Source organism: Meleagris gallopavo, chromosome 9 (assembly GCF_000146605.3).
Source record: "Meleagris gallopavo isolate NT-WF06-2002-E0010 breed Aviagen turkey brand Nicholas breeding stock chromosome 9, Turkey_5.1, whole genome shotgun sequence".
NCBI classification, from domain to species: domain Eukaryota; kingdom Metazoa; phylum Chordata; class Aves; order Galliformes; family Phasianidae; genus Meleagris; species Meleagris gallopavo.
The window spans coordinates 12,951,968-12,976,538 of NC_015019.2; the positions used below are offsets into that span (position 1 = coordinate 12,951,968).

General features: G+C 41.0%; 1 protein-coding gene across 2 annotated transcripts in view; it reads left to right on the forward strand.

The window, feature by feature from the left end:
* Positions 1–224: 224 nt before the first annotated feature.
* TRPC5 (transient receptor potential cation channel subfamily C member 5) overlaps positions 225–24,571 on the forward strand; it is a 69,397-nt gene continuing 45,050 nt past the window's right edge. The window contains exons 1-2 of one of the 2 annotated variants that reach the window (XM_031554682.1): positions 225–677; positions 15,868–16,389. In XM_031554682.1, the coding sequence (XP_031410542.1) occupies positions 300–677; positions 15,868–16,389 (900 nt within the window). In that variant the 5' untranslated portion in view covers positions 225–299. The remainder of the gene's footprint in view (positions 678–15,867; positions 16,390–24,571) is intronic. The other variant, XM_031554681.1, reaches the window with a different exon arrangement.

Consider the following 24,571-nt stretch of genomic DNA (forward strand, 5'->3'; position numbering starts at 1 on the left):
TGAAAAGAAACCAATGAAATAATGTCCATACCTTATTTAAACTACTGGTTGTCTGTCATTCTCTTTTGAGCTGTAGTGGATCCTTAATTTTTTCAGGTAGCCCCTTAACGTGGGGTTGGTTGGGGAGCATTGCAGTCATTTTGTTGAAAATGAAACACCTTAAAAAGTGATCAGAAGCTTTTACTGCAACAGGCCTTTGTAGATTTGTCCCCAGTAATGAAAAGACGAAGGTTGCTTGTCTGTTTTATCACTTACGTGTACTTATTTTTCCCCCACAGGTTGCCTGGTCACTATGAACAATGGCCCAGCTATACTACAAAAAGGTAAACTATTCACCATACAGAGATCGGATCCCACTACAGATTGTGCGAGCAGAGGCAGAGCTCTCAGTGGAAGAGAAGGCCTACCTCAGTGCTGTGGAGAAGGGGGACTATGCCAGTGTGAAGCATGCCTTACAAGAGGCGGAGATCTACTACAACATCAACATTAACTGTATGGATCCTCTTGGTCGCAGTGCCCTTTTAATAGCCATAGAGAATGAAAATCTGGAGATCATGGAGTTACTTCTGAGCCACAGCGTGTATGTGGGAGATGCTCTGCTGTATGCAATACGGAAAGAGGTGGTGGGAGCTGTGGAGCTGCTGCTGAATTACAGGAAGCCAAGTGGTGAAAAACAGGTTGGTCAAGTGTTTCAGTTCAGATTTAAGCTGTTACCTTAATAAAATCTTGTGTTAGGAAAGAGGTTCTCCACAGTGAAGGTGCTCTTCAAGAGTCACAAAACAAGCTTCTTGATGTGCATTCGTTGCTTTAAATGCCCAGAGCGAATGTGATACTTTGGTAACTTTCTTGTCTGAGCAAACGTGCTCAGCCTGACTTAACTCGACATTTTCAATTTCACTCAGTGTTCTTCTTAGTCTTACAGTGTTTGTGGACACACTGATTTCTAGGCTGATTTATAGACACATACTTTGTAAAGGAATTTGGGGCTGTCTGAAATTATATTACAATCTATAAATATGAAGTACTGCCATGCTCTCGCGCTGGTATTAATAAGTGGAATTGCTTTTTGTAAGTAAATCCTGAAAACATATAAGCTTATAAATAATAGTAAGCAAGGAAGCAGTCTGCTAGCTTTCAGTACTTAGCTGTAGTACAGACATGTATCTTCGTCTCCATCTCTGGGGAGTCTAGTTCAGCAATGCAGAGGCAGTACATAACATTACAGCATGAGCTAAGGTGCTATATATCTGAACAATGAACAGCTATGTCTTGTAGGGAAGATTGTTAGTTACAAAGCCACCACTAAGGCATATAGGAATCTTTGTGAAAAAACACAAAGTACAAATCTTAGCATTTCAAGTGTCATGTACTGCATTGTCCCTGGCTTTTTTCATCTGTGCTTAACACTGCCAATAACTGTGATAGTTTATATGCATTACTGACCACTGTCAATTTTTACAAGCTCAGTGCTAAGAAAGGAACTTTCAGAACTGATGGTTCTGATTTCTCAAATCCTCTTTTGAAATCTACTTGGATGTAGCCCTTTGTGTGTGAAGGAAGAAAAAGATTACTATCACTTAGCCATAAAAATTTCTTCAATGGGTGGGCCTTGGTACATAGTTCTTAAATAGCAGTTTTACACAACCAAAGCAAAAAAGGAAACACTGCAGGTTAACCCTAACAACACTGAAGAGTACTCAGCTTAGTATTTAGAAACAACAACTTTCAGCGTGCTATAGCAATGTGATGTAGGCCCTAAAGAGATGGAGAATCTCTTCTACTATACTTAAACATTGAAACATTAGCCTTAGGCTTTAAAGTGTCAAAATGTAAGTAGCAAGGCATGAGCCACAGATGAAGAATGAGCCTTTTTTTTTTTTAATTGATCTTCTAGAAAGTTTGATTGTCCTATACCCTAATGTAGCAGAAAGTAAAATAGAAGGATAGATCATGTTACTAAATGTTTTCCAAGGTAGCATGAGAAACTGTGAATAATTTTTGCAGACTAATGACAAGTTTCTCTTAAAATATCATGAAAAGCAAGAGATGGGATTCTTGTGGCCTTCTGTAAGATTTCTTGAACAGCAAGACTTCTGTCCAATCAAATTCAAAGCATAACGTTATGCAATGGAATAACTTGATGGGAACAGAAGCCTATGAAATAAATGGCTTTATTGCGTCTCATCTCCAGCATCTCTCTGTCAATGATGCATTTCATAGTAGGCCTGTGTCTTTTTCTTTCCTATTTTTATCAGTGTGCAGCTTTCGTTCTCTAGCCAGTTTTATATCTGCTGCAAAGTTTACAACTTGAAGGGGAATATGTGTGGGAGAAGAGATGCAGTGCCAGTTTCAGCTTTATTTACAAGGTTTGTTGCAAGACCAGATCTCATTGGTACAGTTTTCAGCTCGTGCTGGCTTGATGCATGATCCTGCGTAGAAATCAGAATTTACTTCTCCAGCTTATGGTTCATGGTCTTCTGTGGACTGCAGGAAGTGTTGCCAGCAGAAGGCTGCAGGATTGGCCTTTCACTTCTCCAGTTTCACTGATTGTCCATGTGATGATGGTAATTAAAATTTATTTCATGTACTGTCAATATTACAGCAATTGTAAAGAAGTACTTAGTTAAGCAAAGGTGGGATGCACGGGTGAGCTTGTCAAATCACAAAACTAATATAGGAGAACTTTTAGAATGTGACTTCCTGAGACTAATTTGAGACTAGTATCAGCACACATTCAGTAATTATCTTTGTTGGACCCTTTCTCAGAAATCCTTTGGGAATCCCAAACCTAATTACTTTCACAGAAAGCACCTGTTATGTCAGATTAGCACGACGTTGTCCTAATCAGTTACTTATATCTTTAAGAAACATACAGAAACCTGCTTTTTTGTTGAGTAATTACCAAAAATTCATATCTCTTGAAATAGTTTCTGCTTGGATGAGGAATTTGTGAGATAATATTACAGCATTTGTATATAAGGTGTACGTTAATCTGTTCATGAAACCTACGTAAGGTTCAGTTTTCCTGAACAAACCTGTGAAGGCAGCTCCTTGGCTCAGGCTTAGCAGCATGTGTCCAGTTGGGGCTGGCTCTTTGTCTTTGTTGTACACCAGGCAGAAGTGAAAAGGAAGCATCTTCTGACTGTGCTCCTAAATGCAAAATGCACTTCCTCCTTCATCTTACAGAGTCTGGGGTCTACCAAAACCTTCTAGCTCACATTTTCTTATTTTCTACCTCTGAGAGATTGTTTTTTGCCTCCATACCAAAATCTTGTTTCTTGAACTGTCAGGCATGAGGATCTGCTCTTTTTTATTCTTGTTCACGTCAGCTCTATTAATTATTCTTTGCATCTCCAAGGCAGCTGAGCAGCATAATCCATTTTACAGGCATTTATTTTGCTCATTCCCACAACCTTATTCTTGTATTGCAACCCCAACTGAAAATGTCACAGGTTGCATTATGCCAGCCTCTTCTGGGGCTACAAATAGCAAAAGATCTAGATAGCTAGATAACAAAAGATGCACCCAAACACAGGACAAGGGGTAGAAAACACTGTTCCCATTCAGACTTAACCTCAAAGCTTGGCTTACCAGCTACAGAACCTGCAAAAGGTGATGTGTCCTGGGCTCTGCAGACTTCGCTCTCCTTCTGCCTGAGGGGAAGAGCTCTGCTTTCCCTTGTCTGATGACCTTCCCAGGGAGCAGAAGTCAGAAAATCTTCTTATATCTGAAGTGACCTTTGTTGTGTTCCTTGTGTAAGAGACTCTGGGTCTTGTTGATGATGTAAGTGACAGATAGAAATAGCTGAGAAGACCATGCAACAGAGATGTTGACATCCTGTTTTTGAAGGACTGCAAGCAGTCGTCATTTTGCAAACCTTTGCTACACTGCTGTTTAAGCACCATTTACTGAAAATACTGTGACAATGGCAGGGTTAAGTTGTAGCCAGTAACTATAACAACACAGATCTCCTGCACTGCAGCTGTTTGCGTAAGGGGTGTCTGGGGAGGGGAAGAAGTGACTTTGTTTACGTGTAGAGTGTGAGAGAGGCAGGAGCACAAATCAGCCCTTCTCTAAACACCTCTGCAAAGCACAAGATAAACGAGCATTTCGAACAGTGATGTGTTCAGGTAGATATATTTTCTTTTAGAACTTTTCTCCTCAAATCTGTTCTCCCTGGTCCTGACATCTTAGTGCATGTTTTTGTGTAGTGTTTTTAGAGTCTCTTGAAAAAGCTGAGGAGAAGACTTCACCAGTTACAGTCAGAACAGTTCTGTGGCTAATGAAGTTACTGATGTTGGGAAAGATGCTGTCACCTCTGGGAGATAAGAGCTATCATGGTTCAAGTATCTATCCTTGCTGTCACAGGAAGACCATACAGGCATGCTCATATATGCCATTAGATTTAGAGTTAGTAGGGAATATGAAGTGACTTCTTTCGTTTTTGAAATGAATACTGCTGTAGGAGTGAGGGAATATACACGTACATGAAGCCTCATGAAAAAAATTCTCCTTCCCAGTAAAATCTTCTGCCTCCCCATCTGTTTGATCTTCAGAGTTTAGTGCGTTGTTTTTGTGCTGGAAGTTATATTAAAAATTTTTTTGGCCATTCAAATATCAGTATATTGGATTGTGGTTTCAGCCAGGCTGCAGTCTGGCACCTAAACAGCTCTAAGAAGGAAGAGGAAATATAAGGCTGAAAATTCATATTCGAATCATATTCAATTTATCATTAATAATAGTTTTATTTCTGCAATTTTTGAATCTTGCTGAAATCAGTACAAGATTTCCTTTTTACTTCAGATGAAGTCTTAGGAACGTTCAGGAATTTTCAGTAGCTTCTTGTGTGAATTCTGCAACATGGCCCTGGCTCCCTGTTAAACATGCATCACGGCTCACAGGGCAGCTCGCTCAGCTTGCACAGATCTCACATTGTTTCTTGCCTTGTTACAGTGGGTATTTGCAGTGCAGTGGGCACAATCTGTGCTGACTGCTGAGCCGCTTCTGTTCTTTAAGAAGCAGTAATCAGCTGTCTGAATGACTCCATGTGCATGGTGTAGCCATAAGCACCTTTATTGGTAGCTGTTTTCTTCACAACAATCAGAGCTGACATCAAATGTTTACATAAGGAAGATACTAGCATCTCTCTGGTATCTGCCAAAATTAGCAATTTGCTCATGGCAGATGGTTTCGAATTAATCTGGTTCACAGATGGGACTATAAATGCAATTCCACAATAATGAGAATAAAAAGAAAAGGGACCTCAGTATTTATGACCATGATTCAATTTGTAACGACAGTCCAAAGGCCTTATGAGTCAATGGAATTTCAACAGCTACCTATCTCTATGTCTTAAGAGGAATCTTAACAAGAAATAAGCCCTGGATATGATTGTAGAAGGGAAACTAGAAAATAAGAGGCAAGTTTTGAAGTCTTAGTTGCTAATCCTCAGATACTTGCAGATATAAGGTTGTTACACTTGATAGTATTTTCAAACTTAAAACTTGACCTCAAAAATCCCCTTTTAGATGAACTAATGAGTGAAAATCTGTTGCAATCAGTGTAAATATAATGGATCAGCAGCCAAAAAACTGTCCTCTTGTGAACCAGAAATTAAATGGTGCATTAAACCATTTTATTCTTGTCCATATCCAGTAATTTTCTGATATAATGTGATTTAACTGAGTTTTCTTACTCACATAGGGTTCTTCTTCCTCTATGCACAGTCCAGTGCAAAGTTGAACCCTTCCTACCAACAGCCCATGACTTCTGCAGACTTACTGATATGGGATGTCTAAGCTCCCTGCTAGCACTGTCAAACCTGTGCAGTCACTGACAGGAGTTTTTACGTCAAAGGAAGCAGATCAGTTGTTAGTTATGTAGGAGTTAGATTCTACAGAGAATCAGAGAAGGGTTTTAGAAGTTGCTGATATTCCTTGTGGCTTGCCTGAGTGGTTACTGTGGATCTGTATTACCTGCAGGCAAAGTGCACAGAGGTGCCTGTGGTAGGACCAGAGGACCTAGGATTTGTGGCCATGACAAATGTTACCCCATCTCCTGCCCCAAGGTTGGTTTCCTTCATGGTTAAAGGCAAAGGAGAGACTTGTGGACTTCCTATCTAAAATTGCTAAGCCTTCTAGAACTCGCTTTTTACCCATGAGCTGAGGATGGATGCAGGTAGAGGATTCTGCATACAGACCAGACAGAGAAGATGTCTTGTTTGGTAGCGTTAACACATTCTGAATGTACGCTCCTTTTCTGGGACATCATGGATAAGGCATGTGCCAGCAAATACAGGGTGTTACAGAGGCATGAGGTACAGCAAAGGAATCAAAACAAGGCCAGAAGGGCACTGTTTTGTGCCCTTCTGCAGTGTTGGTCGATACATACAAGCAGCCTTTATGTTCTTCCATGATTTTACAAAGGAGAACAGCTAATTTAGGGAGGCAGAAGTGCTGGGTTCCTGAAACCCAGGAGTTTGTATCAAGAAAGTGCATAGTCTTGACCTGATCTGACAGTGCTCCACAGCAAAAACTCAGTAACAAAGAAGGTAAGAGGCAAGGTGATATGACTCAGTACAGATACTGTGCCCTTTGGTATGACTCACACCAGCTGTTTCCATGTTAATGGGAGGTCCAGAGAGAAAGGGGAAGGCTGAACCTGGGTGGATGTGCTTGCAGCCAGAGGAGGTAATGAAAAACTGAAGCAATAGAGAAAAACCAGCCTTGGGTTCTCAGTATGAAAATATTTGAAATGCACTATAAGGAAGAAGGATTGTCTGAAAATGGAAAACTAGCTGTAACTGCTCCAAAGCGTAATGGCTCTGCCAGCAGCCAGGCTTTTCATTATTTTTATTGATGCAGTAATAATTCACAGCTATAGTTAACATGCCTTTGACATCGGCGGCTGCCTCCAAAATGAATTCCATCTAATTAAACTAAACAGAGAAATCAAAGATCGCTTCAGTTAATGATTATATCTAACTGGAAATCTCTTTCCTCCCTCCCCAGTGCCTTCCTCCCAAAATAATCTTAAATCTATGAGAAGGTGCAAGGCAAAAACAGTATAACTCAGTGCCTTATCACAGAACTAATGAGTAGCATCAGAACAGAGGCTCGCAGGCTGTGGTGCCAGCAGCAAATAAGTCTGGCTCCTTTGCCAGGGCCAACAGCAGGTCTGTTATTAGCTCGTAGGGGGGCTGGTGGGGTCAGTCCAACAACTGCATCACAGCACACACAACCATGATGCACTTGTCATCTAGTGTATAGACAGCTGGGAGAGTCAGGGAAGTGCTGTTGTATGAGGTGCTTCCCGGGGAGTTTTCTTTATTCATTTATAGGGTGTGATCTCAGTACTTGCCTGCTTCAGCTGCTAACAGCACAGCTCATAAAAGCAGAAATGCAGTGCAATGATCTGGCTACTGATGGTCTGAAATCCTGCAAGTAGAGAGTGTTCTGTGCACTAACGTGTGTATTTTCAGTTGGGACTGCATGGGTGGACTGCCTACAGAGAACTATTTGTAGGGAAAAATAGTCCTGTTTGGATTGCTACATAAGCCTTTGGTCTCTCTATAGATGTGCTGATTAAGGTATTAAATTTGAAAAAAAATAAAAAATAAAAAAAATTGTTTACTCACCTAGCATCAAGGGATGCATCTTGCTTACTCACTAAGTGCTCACTCACTTTGCTCCTGGGTCCTGATTACAGCATCAGGTGCTCCCTTGGATTAGTACTTCAACATCGCATAACACATTTTTTCCTCTGGTCTGTGTGACTTCTGGCACACAGAAAGGGCATTTGAAATGACTGTCTGGACTTCATTGACCTGAATGTGCTGGGGAGTCTGCCTGCTGCTAGAGTGGTAACACATTGTCAAGGGGAAGCTGGTTTGTATGGGAAAATAGAACTGAAATTACAGATTCCCCTGTAGCAGATGTCTAGGATTTATCAACAACTGCAGGATTGTTTAGTAGGAGCCCCCTAACCCTAATTAGGCTGTTGAACATAGCTGTGCTTGCATCTGCAAGTTAGAACAGCATCTTTATGGCTTGCTCATCCCTGTGATGATCTGGGATATAGCAGTGATGACCAAGCTGTTATGAGCAGAGCCTTTTGGTGGCAACGAGAGTGGGGGAAATCAAAAAGGCATCAACTGTGAATAAGAATATTCTGTCTGATCAATCCTGTGTTGTTACATTGAGGGAACCCAGCACATCTGAGGTCTGTGCTCCATCATTGCCTTGGAAAAGCGCACGAGAACCATTCTAGGCCTGCAAGAGGCTCATGGTCACATGCATTGTTGGTATTTCACTTGTGGAGGTGAGGACCTGTGTGCTCCACATAGAGATTCTTAAGGCAGATGAACAAACTAGAGCTGGCCTCTAGGGCAGGAGGGGTATGTCATCTGCTTGGTGTTTTCATCTACTGTGCAGTAGGAGTAACAAAGGCTATCACCGCCGAAGTAGTGGTACAGGAGGATCACAACCACACAGATTTCATTCTTGCATAGGACCATACCACCTTTGGTAGCACAAATGCTGGGAGCTTTACAGAATCCAGTCTTTTTGGTTAGTAAAAAACAGATGCCAAAAAGCACGACCTAAAAGTCAAAATGGAGGGAAACAGCTTTGTGAGCATCAAGATGTCTTTTGTGCAGCATCACATAGCACGGGCTGCCACCAGCTGCACTCATTCCACTTTGTGATGTTGTCTTATGATGAAATCTGATTTTTTTTAAATTATTTTTTAAAGTTACATGATTCAGTAGCAACGTGACCCTGCACCTCCCCCCTTCCAAGCAAAAATGCTCTCCGTTTCCAAGCCCTGTTAGCAACATATTGCCTCACCTAAACTCCCTGAAACCTCTCTCGTCCACACACAGTAATAAATTACATGAAATGGTGACATTTTATGTACAAAGATGATGACATGAAAGGCTACTGCTGGCGTGATTATTGGACTATTCTAGCACATCTTGTCCTTGTTACCACTAAGTCAGAAAAGAAGAATACAGAGATCAGATAAAATTAATTTAAAAGTTGGACAATTCTTCTCTCTCAGGAAAAATATCTAGAAAATGTTTGAAAGATGGTCATAATAAAACAGAAAGGACTTTGAAAGCAAAGCCTGCAAATTTCGAGCTAACTCTGGACTGTATTTAAGCACGTTTGAGGTCAGGCGAGAATTTATATATAAAATTTTTTAAAAAGTATGTAAGAGACAGTGACATTCCAAGGTCTTTAATGTAGTTGAGAAATTAACAGGACTGGATTAAGCAAGCTCTGTAACAAAACTAACTTCCAGGCATAAAAGCAAAATTAAAAATTGTCAAGCTCTTTTTTATTAAAAAAAAAAATAACAACCAAACAAATAAAACAGCAGCTCCTGCCACAGAGCAACTGTTCAAATGGCAATGGAAAGTAGTGAAAAATGAGTAAACAGGTTTATGGTTTCAAATGGGGAAAAAAACTGCTTCAGGCATACAATCCAGTCTGCCTATCTGAACGTAAGGAGAGAATTCAATTTACTCCTGGCAGCAATACTAGACTTGTAGCCGACTTGGTATCATAGGGTCTCAGGAAACAAATTAGCAAGTGGCCAGGAATTTCTGCATTTTGGCGAGGCCAGGGATAGATCCATAGCAAACATTTCAGTTATGCCACATTTTCTATAGCAACTTAATTAAGGTCCAGATTTGTAATATTCCAGAATTGTTGTACCTTGTTTGTTTTAATTGGACAAGTATCGCTACTCAGCAAGCCCCAAGCCATGGAAGCATATGAGAAAACCAAGATTTATTTGATAGTTAGTCATATGAGAGAGAACGTGACAAAATGGATAATGGACACTCAAGTTCTCAGCCACTTTTAAGCTGCTGAAAAAAGTCACAGCCAGAAGAGGGTGCAGTTGCTCATGGCACACCACCATCTGGTCTTCCACCTCTGAGCAAGAACAAGATCGGCTCTTAAGACGCAGCTGCTCTTCCTACTGGATTCGGCACTTCATTAGAGAAAGACAGGAATTTGGGGCCAAGTGGATCTCAAGATCTTAATTTAAATACAAGAGATTCAAGTACAAACCGTCTGACTCTTGTTAAAGCATCCCTGTGATCTGGAGAATGAACTACATTGGCTGCACTCTTAGTTTTAATCATCAACCTCCTCATTTTATTTCACTTGCATGAGAAAGGGGCAGTGCTTTAGAGAAGAAAGTGCTCTGTCAGGAATGAGTTGCCTCAGGGCATTTAAATGCATTTTTGCAAAATCCTTTCATTCTAAAGACTTCTCTCTGGGTTCCTTTTTTAATCCACAGAAGAAGAGAAAATTATGTAGCATGAGCCATAAGTGGTGACATCTTTTGACGGTCTCTGGCTGCACTGCATTCCCTGAACACATGGCTGAACGCAGGCTCGGATGCAGCTCTGCCACAGTCACGAGCACTGGGCTTTGGCTTAGCTCTGATAACCAATCTCATGGGTCTGTCTCAGCTTTTTTAGCACACGAATAAGAAGCTGAATTAAAACTTCTGATTAATGTATTTGGCATTTGTTTGTTGGTTGCAATGAACAAAGTTTGGTTATGTAAGAATCACAAGCCTAATTTTTTTCATTATTTCAGTAACAATGTGTTATATCTAGTAATTTTAAATTCAGTGCTACATATTTTAATGTTAACATAGCTCATCTAGTAACCTTATCTTAGTGTTTGGCTTGCTACAAGGTGCCGAGACTATTTGACTTAACGTACATACAAGTTACTGAGCACATTTCAGATCAGAAGGACGCTTTTCTTCAACTGGATATCCTGGGACAGCTTTTTTGAAATTGCCAAAATACCTCAATAGCAGCAGAGCTTGCCCAAAAATACATCTGCAATGAAGCAGTCTTTATGCCAGAGATAAGAACTTGCTCATAACCAATATAAAACCCCTTAAAGTACATTACTTCGTTATCAGTTTGTGCTGCTCATTATATTTCATTAATGAAATGATATTCAGTGAATTGCTCTTTAGTTAAAAAAGACAACACTCTTTTAAGTATAGAAACTGCCATCACTCTCAGTAATAAAAGATGTCTCCCAAGGCATGCCTGATGAAGATATTCAGTTATTGAAATCAACACTACTGTACCACCTAAAATGAATGCCTAGGTTTTTAGAAGTGTGCAGCATTTTCCCCTGAGCCCCACAGTTGCCCATGGTGTTCTGTCAATGAAATAGTTTGTTTCTGGGCTTAGGCAAGGAGCAAGATGAGAATGGTCGCACCATCACAATAGACATTTTTCCACAACCCTTTTGCTGGTAACATGGCTGATCTGCAGTCTAGCAACACTGTCACTCATTCTCTATTTATAGAGCTGTGTCTCAAAGTGCCACATGACTGCGATTCTGAACAAAATAGTCACTGCTAAAGCTCCTTCTGACCACTGAGCCTCATGCTGAATTGACGTAGTACAAAATCTTTCTAGAATGACAGCAATTGTCATACAGTGCTACAGTGCTCGTGGATGGCGTATACAGAAAAATAAACTGCAAACAGAAAATCTTTGCTCAAAAAACTACCCAAGCTTCCCTTTCTGCTTGCATTGCATTTAAATCTTCCATGAAGTTGTATGACTCTGTTTTGCTTAATAGAGCATTGTTTTGGCACTTAGACAATCTTTTATAATAAAGAGCCCAATCAAAAGGTTATCCTAGCTGAAAATAATGTTGATCAGTGTATTTACATTTTGTTGTGGTTGTACTCACAGTTTATTACAGTGGCCCAAGTATGGTGCTAGTTTACAGAATTGAGATAGCCTTGAGAATGTGTCAACTCCATCTGTAACAAGTAAAAGTAGTAGCACTCCTAATGAACATTTTCGGCGCATCTCAAAACAAGATGCATATTTAAGCAGCCTGTCACCCAAGAAGCTTGCTGGCAGATGAGCTGGGAGTGAAGGGGTTTGTGCTTAGGCTTTGCTGTCTGCATACTCTGTTCAGTTCAGGCCTGGAACACTGAGGGTTTTACCTGGGGAAACAGCAGTTGTAAGCACTGCAGTCCAGGTGAGCACTGTGGAGCCCTGTACATGGAGGAGACTTGGTAGTAGGGTTACCAGGCTATAATTAGGAGGACTGTCAGTACAAAGAGGCTGAAGACAAACAGAAAGCCATTCTCAAATAGTAGACAGAGCCAGGCTCCTTCATCAAAGCTGAACATTTTTAACCCGATGGCAAGTTTCTCTCCTGAACAGCTTTTTTCACCTACTTGTCCTTATTTGCTGAAGTGGATGACAGATACTATATAAGCTACTGTGTAGCTCGCTTGGAAATTCTTCAGTGTTTAAAGGTGATATTTACTTTGCCTCCATTCTGAGGTATCTCCTTGTTCCCTCCATTCAGGTTGCCTTGGTTCACGTTGCTGAGCAGCATAAAACCCCTCAGCTGGATTGCTTCTCACCACTCTGACCCAGACGTTGTGCTCTGGGAGCACTCGTACTACTCTAGATCTAGTCCAAAGTAAAGCTGTTAGAAGGCCAATCACAGCCTTCAGTTCTTCAGTATCAGATTGGTTTGATGTTTTTTGTTGTTGTTGTTGTGTTTTTTCCTTCCCCTTTTATACACCATACTAGTTACTAGCTTGAGCAGTGATTCCTGCTTTTCCTATCCAGAGCTTCTTTCCGGCAGTGTGCTACTTAGCAGAAAACTTTTGTTTTTCTGCTCAGAGAAGAGCTCTGCCATACTGAACAGTGCTTTTGTGTGAGCTAATCCTCCAGCTTCTTCTCCTCTACAGAACTAAGCTTGTTTCACTCCCCCTCCATTTTAAATAAATGAGATTTTTCACTCACTGCGGTATCGTTCAGAGAAGCAGTGGTATTGTGCTGAGCAGCCTACGTTTATGAGGATTAATCCAAGAAAGAAGGTACCAGGCATTTGATTGCTAGTTGTTAGTAGTGGCATCAATTTCTTGAGCGAACATTACTAAGATAAACTACGGGGATGGCACGTGCTCCTACGCAAGCACTGACAATAAGGTTCTGAAGGACTCAGCTTAACAGCTTGTGTCAGCTGGTGAGGTTAATGGAAAAGAATTTGTTATTCAGGTCACTTAATGAAAATAACCTTGGGAAAGCTTAGCAGAGGCCTCTGAGGGTGAAATAATTTATTCCTCTTCTGCTTCCATCACTCTAACTTAACCCAAGACACAGAAAAAGCTGATCTAAACATGAACTCAACCTGTCAGTAGTGCAGGAGGAACATCAGCAATTACAACATCTTGTTTTAATATCTGCTGCCCCTCTGGTGACAGTAGACAGAATGCAGCATTAGGAGCAAAGGCTTTCCTTGCATAGTCCCATCTCTAAAACAAGACAGTTTGTTCATTAAGATGCAAGTTATCAAAGAGCTGTGCAAGACATCAACAAAAATGATCACTGCAAGCCATGTCATTTTTAGCCAGTGCATGGTCCTTGGATCATCTAGACACGGGGAAGAGGCCACAGCAGCCATCCCCTGCACAGCTCCTGCTCTGTGTTCTGCTGGTTTGTTTTGCTGTTCTGCTATAATCAGCAGTGAGCTTCAGTTCCTGTAATGTGAGGCATTAGGCCGATCTGTTTCCAGACTCCAGAGAGCCCCTGCTTCTCTGCACTGCCATTGCCCTTCTTGTCCTTTTAATTAAAGTGCTGCAAGCTGCCCAGGCAAATACATCTTTTACAAAGTGGCTGCCTGATTCCTAACAAAGCAGAGCTTTACCATGAGGATAGGGCTTGTGATAGCAGCCAGAGAGTAAGGGATGGGAGATCAGTTGGCAGATACTCCCAGTTTGATCCCATGCCTTGAGACAACTCCTGAGAGCCCTGGATCCAGGTTTAGGAAGCCTCAGGAGCAGGATAGTTGCAGACACACTCAGCCCTGTAGCCCTATCCCCACCTGTAACATTATCACCTCATTTACAAGGCTTTTTCCCTTTGCTGAGTAACAAGAATACCTCATCTGTAAAAGCTGAAAATTCTTTTTACAGCTCTGGGTATAGTAATTTCCATACAGGAAAACAAGATTAAACTTGACAGTAATAGGGGTGATGGAGAGGGGGAAAATGCTCTTCCTTTGAGGCAGAGGCTCTGAATGCAGCAGCCAGCAACTGACTGAGAAAGAGGAGAAGAAAGATAAAGGCAGTTATGCAAGCAGCAGGGCTTAAAAACACTTCAGAGAGAGAAAGAAAAGAGGAACATGCACCTTTCTCTTGACATTTTAAAAAACTACCTAAACCAGCTAAGCAAAGGAAAAGAAAGTATGTCACAGACCTTACAAAGAGAGCTGCTTTCAGCAGTTTGTTACCAGAGATCTTAAAATACCATTATCCAACCTTGCACAGAGACACTAAGCCCTCCATGACCTGCAGAAAGCCATCACTATAATTCTGTTTTCCCTGCCATGAGTTGTATTTATAGGTTCCCTTCTGACTGCCTCTGTGGGAAGAGCCTTGTTAGCAACGACTGCCCCTGTGTGTGATTTAACTCCTCATACGCTGCCCCTGGGGTAGCAAACTCATAGCATTTCCAGGAATGCCTCTAGGCTCCCGGTGTGCCCTGCTCCAGTAAATGACCCCATACCTCAGTGTGCTGCTGGCCTTTGGGAAAGCGTTGCATGGTGAATAGGCTGAGTCCTGCTGCATGTACAGCATTATTAATCAGCACCAGCCCAGGAGTCCTCAGCATTTTAGTGCTACAGAGGCAATTCACTCCTAGGGAAATCAGTTTCAGTGGTCAGAGGTTCACTGTCTCACAACCTGTCTTACATCTAGCCCACAGAAAGATTGCTAGCTGCTTGCTACATGCTAATCGTCGTTACTTTACTCTTGTTTTTTTATGGACTGAGTAATGTTTCCTGTCCTTAGAACTCTTTGACAGTTGTTTCTGTGAAATGCCTTTGACATTTGCAAGGGGAAGCAGACCTACTGTTCACCAAAACCAGCAATCACCCCCTGAGCAGCAGGATGCCAGCTGCCGGGGCAGGAGTGGTGGGCACATGAAGTACAGTATGCCTGAGTAATGATTAACACACAACAAAGAGAGCTGCCTGTGCTGCAAATGGAAACACACTGTGTGCTTGGGATGTAAGAGCATTTCGGTCTAATTTTGCACTCTGCATATAGTAATAAGACACAACAGGGTATGCATTAAGCTCATCTTTTGAGAAGTGCAACGGTAGCTGAATAATGCACACCCTGGAGTGTCTTATTTGTAGTGGACTATGGCTCATTAATTTTACATTTAAATTTTTTTTCAAACCCATTAAAATAAAAACAAATCTATTCTGAGGGCAGTTATGTAATGTATCCTTCCACTGAAAAGTAACTTCAAATAAAAATAGTAGGGAAAAGGTGAGGAAGAGCTTTGCTCAGCTCTGGACCAGAGTTTGGTTTGGTTTGTATAGGGCCTGCTGTCAGTAGGTTCCTGGTCTGCTAATGCATGTATACGATGGAAATAATGATAGTTACGGAAATGTATTCAGTGTTTCTAGGCTTTTCTTCCTGTGTAATTACTTGTGCCTTTGTCTTCCTTTCTCCTATGAAAGTTCTCCTTTTGGTATATGAACCGGTATCCATTTCAGACTGAGTTCACATATAAAGCATTCAGATGGGATTGTGACTTTCTTTTACACCAACCTAATCCTGTTCTAGGGGCAGAGAGTCAAGATTTGAGGCAAGATGATTTTGCCAGAATAGAATTGTATGCATACACATGAACACAAGAGGATTTAAGGCACATAGGGTGTTATAAAAACTTTGTTTTATTATGGGATCACTTTAAAAGTATAACAGTATGAAGGAGGAACATCACCCTTCTGCTGTCCCGAATGAAATATGACTATGGTTTTTCCCTTTATATAGGTTCCAACCTTGATGATGGACACACAGTTTTCAGAATTCACTCCAGATATCACACCAATAATGCTGGCGGCTCACACCAACAACTATGAAATCATCAAACTGCTTGTCCAAAGACGGGTAACTATTCCACGCCCACATCAGATCAGATGCAATTGTGTGGAGTGTGTCTCCAGTTCGGAGGTGGACAGCCTGAGGCATTCCAGGTCAAGGCTGAACATCTATAAAGCCTTAGCCAGCCCCTCATTGATTGCCTTATCAAGTGAGGACCCCATCTTGACGGCCTTTCGACTGGGCTGGGAGCTGAAAGAGCTCAGCAAAGTGGAAAATGAGTTCAAGGCTGAATATGAAGAGCTTTCTCAGCAATGCAAGCGATTTGCTAAGGACCTTTTGGATCAAGCACGGAGTTCCCGAGAATTAGAGATTATTCTCAATCACAGAGATGATCAAAGTGAAGAGCTGGACCCCCAAAAATGTCATGATTTGGCAAAACTGAAGGTAGCAATAAAGTACCACCAGAAAGAGGTAAGAGCCATCTGAATGCAAAGGTTAGTGGAGGCTGTACATATCTGATGAAATGATTCCTTTTTCAAGTCTCCATAGGTTTGTTCAGGAAAGACGTGGTTGCTAGATGGGAACCAGTAGGAGTGTATTTGGATCAAGTGGAGAACCATGTGCAAATGGGTTAGTCACAGCCCAGAGGTTCAGTGCACTGCTGTGACAGTGTGAATCTGCTAGCAGGACTGCAGTCTGGCAGCTGGAGTGGAACTTGCTGCAGGAAGTTATGGTTTCGATGGCACTGTTATTTCCTATTTCAAAGATATTTGAGTCCCTTTTCATTGCAACCCAGCCCCTACAAAGAACAACAGTCAGTTTACGGGTTTGTTTGCTCTGAAAGCTTTTCACAGTAACTGTCTTTATACAGGAACCAAAGACTAGAAGGGTTTGTAATAGAGTTATTGGCTGCAGGAAATATAATATACTCTTCACTTCCTCCAGCTGCCACACACTTCCTAGCATTCAGCACTAACTTGTAAGGGCTACAGAAACTACAGCAGCACAAGAAAAGCAGGAGAGGACAAGGACATGCTCAGTGTCTCAGATTCCCACATTAATAGAGGTATTTTTTTAGTTGAAAATGCTTGTGTGATGCTAGGAAGTAGATCTCAATCATACAAATACTTTACACCTGAAGCATCTCAGGTAGGTTCTTGCTTCTTGATTCATCCGTGTCTCCAGGGTCCTAGAATCACTTCCCAAATCAGACTTCTGCCCTCATTACCAGAAAGGAAAGACATAATAAGGGTAAAGGGCACAGAGCCTTTCAAAAGCCCTGCAGATCTAGAAATTTACAAGTTGATTCAATAAAGGCTGTGAACCCAGGGAGAATGCTGACACAGTTTCATTAGTTGGCTCTGGAATTTCTTTCTCTTTCCAAATCTGGACAGAGTTTAATAGATGATATATTGCTATTGGCCAGTAATGTTCGTAGGTTATCTGAAAGAGGAATTTGGTTTGCTTGGTTAAGGAAGTGAATTTCAATGTCTATTACATTTTTCTGTGTCTGGAGGTTGACAGGAATGGTGGAAAAGCTTGCACATTATTCTTCTCACTGTTTTGAGGGTTTGAGGGTTTATTTTTTTATACATTGACCCAAATGGGAACAGTCTGATAAGATGCATTCCACCTCCCAGAATGGCTGCTCTTGTCACCTAAGGTAAAACAGTCAAGAAGTTAAAGATGCAGATTTTCCTTTCTTCCCTTTGATCTGTTGCCAGCCTCTTGCTGCAGCAAACCGGAGGTGAAGCCTCAGGCTTTCTAGAATGTAATACGTGGTCACTTACTGCTCTTGCTGGTCTATTTCAGTATAGTATCACTGGGCCTACTGCTCTTCATGTCAATTTCTGCTTTTAATGCCAGCTGACAGTGCTTGGTAACACCGTAAGTGCATTAGGGACACAAACAAGTAGTGAGGAATTAGTCTGGAGAATTGTAGTGTAGCGTATCAGTTCAGATGTTCCTTGAATCTAAAAAGGTCAGGAAACTACTTTTGTTTTTACTGTCCAGGTAGCCACAGACATAATCCTCATGTGTGCCCTTCAGCAGCCAGGACACCTGGTATTATGTCAAAGTTCAGGCTCACTACTGACACCAAGCACAAATTTGTGACTTCCTCTCGTCTTGTGTTCATATTAAGATGTCGTAAGTTGGAAGAGGTTCACTGTATTTGAGATGTAGTGCTGAACAGTCGTGAGGCTCTTTTATTCTCAAGTAACAAACTCTTAATATAAGCTTGCTTGCTTGACAGTGTTCATCCTTTTTTTTTTTTAATTTTCAGGGAGATGGGGGTGGATATACTTGACTGAATTCCAAACATATGGACAAGTTCCATCTTTTGTGGGATATTCATGACAATTCCAGCACATGAATGATAGCAAATAAGCACAAACTGTGTTGCCAGCTAATGCTGTTACCAGGGCAGGGACAGAATGAAGGTGCTTAGGGAATCAGCACTACTGAACCACCTCATCCTACCTGCTTCACAAGCATTTTATGCAGCCTGAAGCATTATGTTTCCATGCAACAAAATCTTGCAGTAGTTTTCTCATAGTTTTAATTGGTCCAATACAAAATACCAAGCAAGATATGAATGTCATTGACAGCCTCTGAAAAAAAAAGAGTACGAATATTTAGTGGGAGACACTGAGAAATGCCTTTTAATCATGACTGAAAAGTATCAAACTAAGAGAATTTTTGTGAGGGACAAGGAAGAAATAGAAATAAGATTGGTTTCATGAAAGGCAGTTCTGCAGAAATGGCAGACTTTGTAGAAGATCATCTTGTTCCACAGAATTATTTTATATCTTAGCATTGACAACCTTACAAGTCAAATCTCCAATAGCAATAGATGAAAATCCAGAGTGAATGTTAGTTATTTTCTGGGACTGTAAATTGTTACCGCAGTTGGCAGTTCTTTATATTCAACATAAGGAATGTGTGATCTCACATTGATTTTAGATGAATTGCAAGAGAAGATTTTCTGCAGCTTTTTCTTTTTGAGTGAAATAAATGTCAAAAAATCCCACAAAATACAAATCAATTCAATTTCAGCTTAGTCAAGCAGGTATGTTCAACTTCTAGATTTTTTGTAGTGAAGTTGTTTTTAAAGGGAGTTGGTAAACAGATCATTGCCTTTGGATGGAGGTGCTGTACTGTACATTTTGAGTAGAGAGTACACTCAGACTTCAGACTTACTCTTGCTTTGTATCAGTGTCAGTAGACTGGGATTTTGGAGTACTTTTCATCAGACATTATTCAGTGTTTTTCTCTCCAGGTCATTTGAGCTGAAACTACTGTGCCTTTTTTGTTTCCTTTGCACACCGATACTGAAAAGTAGGTGCCAGTTTTGCTCCAGATACGGAAGAATAGCAGCCTTCAAAGTCCTAGTGCAGGTTGATGATCTCGAGCAGTGAACATACAGGACTGAAAAAAAGTCTTGATGGGAAAAACCTAGACACAGATAGTTCTTGCTCCAAACTGAATCCTTAGAGGAAAGGTTTTCAAAGCTATTTAGGTTGCTAAATATGCAGGTTAGTAGGAGATCAGATTTTAAACAGAATAATCTAGGTAAGTGCTTAAAACTTGTTGGAGATTAGACACTTATCTTGCTGATGCAGTTTGAAATTCCACTGTTAAATTATCTGCATGTTTTGGCACCTAACTACTGGAGAAAAATCTGATCTTGTATGTTAATTTTAGCAAGTAGTTAGCAGTCTCCCCTACCATCAATACAGCTCCCTGGTCCCTGGTTGGAATCCAGTGAGCATGCTCAGAACCTTCATCTCTTAATCTGGCACGAGCCCCTCAGTCTTCACAGAAGACTGATCAAGGGCTGGTTGGTGAGGGAAACTGCATCGGTTCAGCACTTTTAACATTGGCCTCATTGCAAAGGCTCCATCCAGGTAAGTACTACTGCCATGTAAGCACCCCCCAGGCAGGCAGTGAAAGCCAGACTTCTTCAGTTCTGCTTTTGGAAGAAATAATCTTCATGAGATCATACGAATTCTTGTACTAAGAGAAAAGTAGGCTTTCCTATAAATGCTCTGTAGTATAAACGATTTATCTTCGTAGAATCATTTGAGTAGGAAGAGATCCTTAATGATCATCTAGTCCAACTCCTCTGCAGTGAACAGGGACATCTACAGCTCAATCAGGTTGCTCAGAGCCTGGTCCAACCTTATCTTCAGTGTCTCTGAGGACAGGGCTTCCACCACCTCCCTGGGCAAACTGTGCCAGTGCCTCACCACCTTTATTGTAAAAAACTTCTTTCTTACATCCAGACTAAATCTCTCCTCTTTTAGTTTGAAACCATTTCCTCTTTTCCTGTCATGACAGACCCTGCTGAAGAGTCTGTCCCCTTCTTTCTTAGAGCCCCCCTTTAGACATTGGAAGGCCCCTCTCAGGTCTCCCTGGCGCCTTCCCTTCTCCATGCTGCACAGCCCCAGCTCTCAGCCTGCCCTCGCAGGGAGGTTTTCCATCTGTGGGATCACTTCTATGGCTCTTCTCTGGATGCACTCCAACAGCTCCACGTCTCTCCTGAGAACTGAGAACTCCCCATCTGGATGCAGCACTCCAGGTGAGGTCTCACAGTGCAGAGCACAGGGGCAAGTCACCTCCCTCGCCCTTCTGGCCTTGCTGCTTTTGATGCAGCCTAGGTTATGGTTGGCTTTCTGGGCTGTGAGAGCACATTGCTGGCTCACGGCCAGCTTGCCACCCACCAGTACACCCAAGTTCTTTTTGGCAGGACTGTGCTCCATCCTTACATCCCCCAGCTTGAAATTCTTGTACTCATGACTAATTTTGGAAGAAAAAAAGGTGCTGAAAGCTTAACACAAAAAGGCACAGCTCAGCTGTTGGGGATCAATGTTCACTATGTTGTTCTGGCACCACGTTAGCTCTGCATTTGTTAATTTGTTTGTATTTCTAAGAAAAGACGAGGAAAGTCATGTCTTAAGATCTTGATAGTCACTTAAAGCACAGTTGTATTACAGTGTGCTGTCACTGTATTAAAGAATAGAAACAGACTGAATGCAGATATAATTTCTGTGTCCTTTAACGTATTTTAGATTGCCAAAATATTGTAAAGCAAACATAGTATAGCAACTAATCAGGTCTAACATAGCAGATTACTTTTTGAGGTGTAATTTAAAGTTACATGAAGTGTATACAACAATTTGATAACTGTGATAGCACCAATATATATTCACCATATTTTGACTTTCCTGATCTCCATCACAGATCAGTCACATCTTCAGAATAAAGTGGAACATCACAGTGGTGGGGTTTTAATACTTTCTATTTTTCCAATACTAGTAGTTGGTTCAATTGTATATCTGTAAGAAACATGCACAACACAAAGCACTCAGAAAAAATGTATTTTATCTGAGACCATTTTGCTTAGCACTTTCACGGCATTACATCAAAGGGCTGCGTGAAATTCCCTCTCAGAAACTGTTACCTTGGTCTCTTTTACTGGCTGTACTCTAAGTACAGGAAAGAAATGGAATTGTTTGCTTTTCTAATTCAGAAACAGTGCTCTTTGCTGTTTTCTCTTCAGGATGGAGCTTCAGAAGTTCTAGTTCATTTTCCCAAGTCATTTACATAGCCAAGTACCTCCTGAGAGACAGTACTGGAGTAAATGAATAATCATTCCTGCCATGCTACATATTTTTTAGCTGGTCTTGACTCTTTAAACTGTGTAGCTGCAGTTAGAAGCACAGCATCATTCTCCAGGGACTGTGCATAAACCTGGTGAATTTCTAAGGGCACTTCAGTTAGTGTATAACAGGAGCTTTTAAAAATATCACAGATGTATGAAAAATGCAGTGCAAGGGCTATAAAAATCAAAGCTCATTTACTGCACCTTGTTTACCTATTTTGAAAGCCATTCAGGTATCTTGACGGATAGTCACAGATCCAGTCTTTGCTTGCAGCCAGTGCTAAGCTGCTCTCCCATGGCATTGTCTGTTTTCCTGCCACACTGACAGGCAGTATGATACAGGGCTGAATATTTTTATTACACTCTTTAAAAGCACAATAAAAAGAGAGCTCTTCAGTGAGCTTGTAGAACTCAGAAGTTTAATAAAAAAGCTTGCACTTCCAGTTTTGTAGAATGAAATCATACAACATCAAGAAAAGATTTTTATTAGGACTAGGTGGGGCAGGCAAAGCTGCTCCTTGTGGGAGCTTTTTCCTTTTCTCATGACCTGAAAGACCTGTATCCTTCAGAGGGAATGTTGAGGATGGTGCAACTATGTTGTTTCCAGCTCTATCCTACGCCATAAACCTGAGCATAGGTTTAGGGATTTCTCGCCTTCCATTTTCCATCAGCATTCATCATTATTGTGTGCAGGAAAGTTGCCATCTGATGTGTGAACAGTGGCCTTTGCTAAAGGAAGCTGTTTTTTCTCAGACTCAGTCCAATCAAACTGGTGACCGCATTGCAACGTTTTCCATGTATGGGATACTAACAGTCTCAAGAGCAGGACTTCAAAGTGACAGATGGGGAGACCTATCTGCATTTGCACCCTTAAGACAAGCTTTTTCTGTATGTATCCAGGAGCCACTACTATATGGGCTGTGTCGTTGTCAGATTTATTTATTCAGTTTTGGAAATTAGCATGGAAATTAACCTATGCAGCTGCATTGTGTTACAAAAATGAGGAGAACTAGTGCTTAAGTGTGACTTCTTGCCAGACTTGAAAAAAGGAGAATAAATATTCAGAGGTCTGATGGTTCATCAGTTTGACAAAGTGGACTTGAATGTTTATTTGAGGAAACAGTATTATTTGGTATATTATTCACGTAACACCAAAATGTTCTAACTTGATGAAGGTTAGGCGCATATTGCAGCTGTCACAGAACAGAACTGCAGAAGACTCTCTTTTGACAGCAAAATCATCTCTGACTAATCTTGTCATGCACAGATTTTAAAAAACAACATAAGACTTTTATGTCAGTCAAGGACAAGGACTCTGCTTGAATTAGTGTAATGTGAATCAGGCAGTAAATGCCTGGATCATTCTTGAAGTCATTTTTGGTGCCTTGTGTCTCTGACTTAAATGATCTCTTGGACAAAGACAGGAAGTATGTTGAAAGCTAAAGGAATTGTCACTGTTTTAAGAGCATTCAAGAGTGATTTATTGCGTTTGTCATTTCTCTTAGCTTCATGTATCCCATCAGTCTTCTTGCTAGCAAGAGAAGAGGCCCGAGAAGCCAAAAGTTGAAGTACAGGGCGTGATTGATTGGCTTTCTATAGACAACAGAAACTGGAAAGGAAAAGTGACATTCTTGGTATTTGTAAGCAAAGTGCTCAGTTGTATCTTGTCTGAAAGTCTAGAATGCCTTTCAGAAACAGCTTTACATCAGTCTTCAAGAGTACATATATCTTATTATTTCATATTCACTTTGAATGATAGTCCAGAACAATAAACTCTATATAGTCTCCCTTTTGTATATAGAAATGAGCATTATTAATTATCTGATTTCTGTGAATTTCATCTTCACTTTTGTCTCTTAGTTAACAGTGGTTTGAAAGTCGAGAGACAGAAGAAGTGAGATCCCACTCCCCTTACACCTCTTACATGCATCAGATCCACCATCATCCAGATGAGCCATCTAGATGTTTTGTGACTGGAAACATGGTTACACCACAGTTCTTCACTCCAGGGAAAGTGAGGTGGATGGATGGGTTAACTGTAATCCTCCCAGCTGAGGTCTTCTGCAGAATAGCAGTTAGAAGCTGAGACTGCCATTTTTGCATTCTTATTCTTTATTCACAATCCCTGGCCACTTGGTAAACATCCTTGAGCACAGAGTATGTCCTCCTCAACCCATAGCAGTGGTATCACTCAGAAACAGAGCAAGACTACAGAGAGTCCCAAGGATGCAAGAAGTGTTTTCAATATGCTGGTCTCCCCTGGATATTGGAGGAGAAGGTAAGGTAGAAAGAAAAAGGAAACCAAAATTAAATAGTTTCAGCACAGACATTTCTCAGGTTAGAAAGGAAATAAATGGAAAATGTTTTTTACTGACACTAATAGGGTAAAGTAAGTATGTGTTTAAAAATACTTGTGAATGACTTTTAAAATTCTTGTTTTTGCTTTACTTATCACTTATTTAATGTTAATGTTAAAAATTCACTAGGGAGAATAAACTCAACCCTTCAGTTAAAAGTCAGTATCTTCTCCACTTCAGCTAAAGCTCCCAGTGTTCATTTGCAAGACCTGTAACTTGCTGCCTGCAGGAGGATGTAAGAAAGTCTGCAAGATTTGTCTCTAAGCAGTTCTTAGCTTGAATGGTTTTTCAGTGCTCCTGTATGAGGAGTCTGCTTGGCTCTGGGAGAGCAGTTAGCGTGTTGTGGATCAACTGACCCTCTCTTAGTTGCACACTGTAGCATACTGCCTTTGGAAACTGAATTGTGCCTCTTTAACCTTTGCAACACAACTCTACTCTGAAATATTTGCTGGGATAATTTTATTTATCAGCTTGTTTATTTTTCAGCTGTATTCTGCTATCTGCTAAAATACATACTAAATTTTTTTCTTTTTCTCTAGAAAGCTCTATGCTTTCATTTGGGCTTGTGCTCAGGCTTTGACCCAGAAGAGCTGTTCTGGGGTTGCTGGTAACAGCTCGTCTCCAGAAGCAC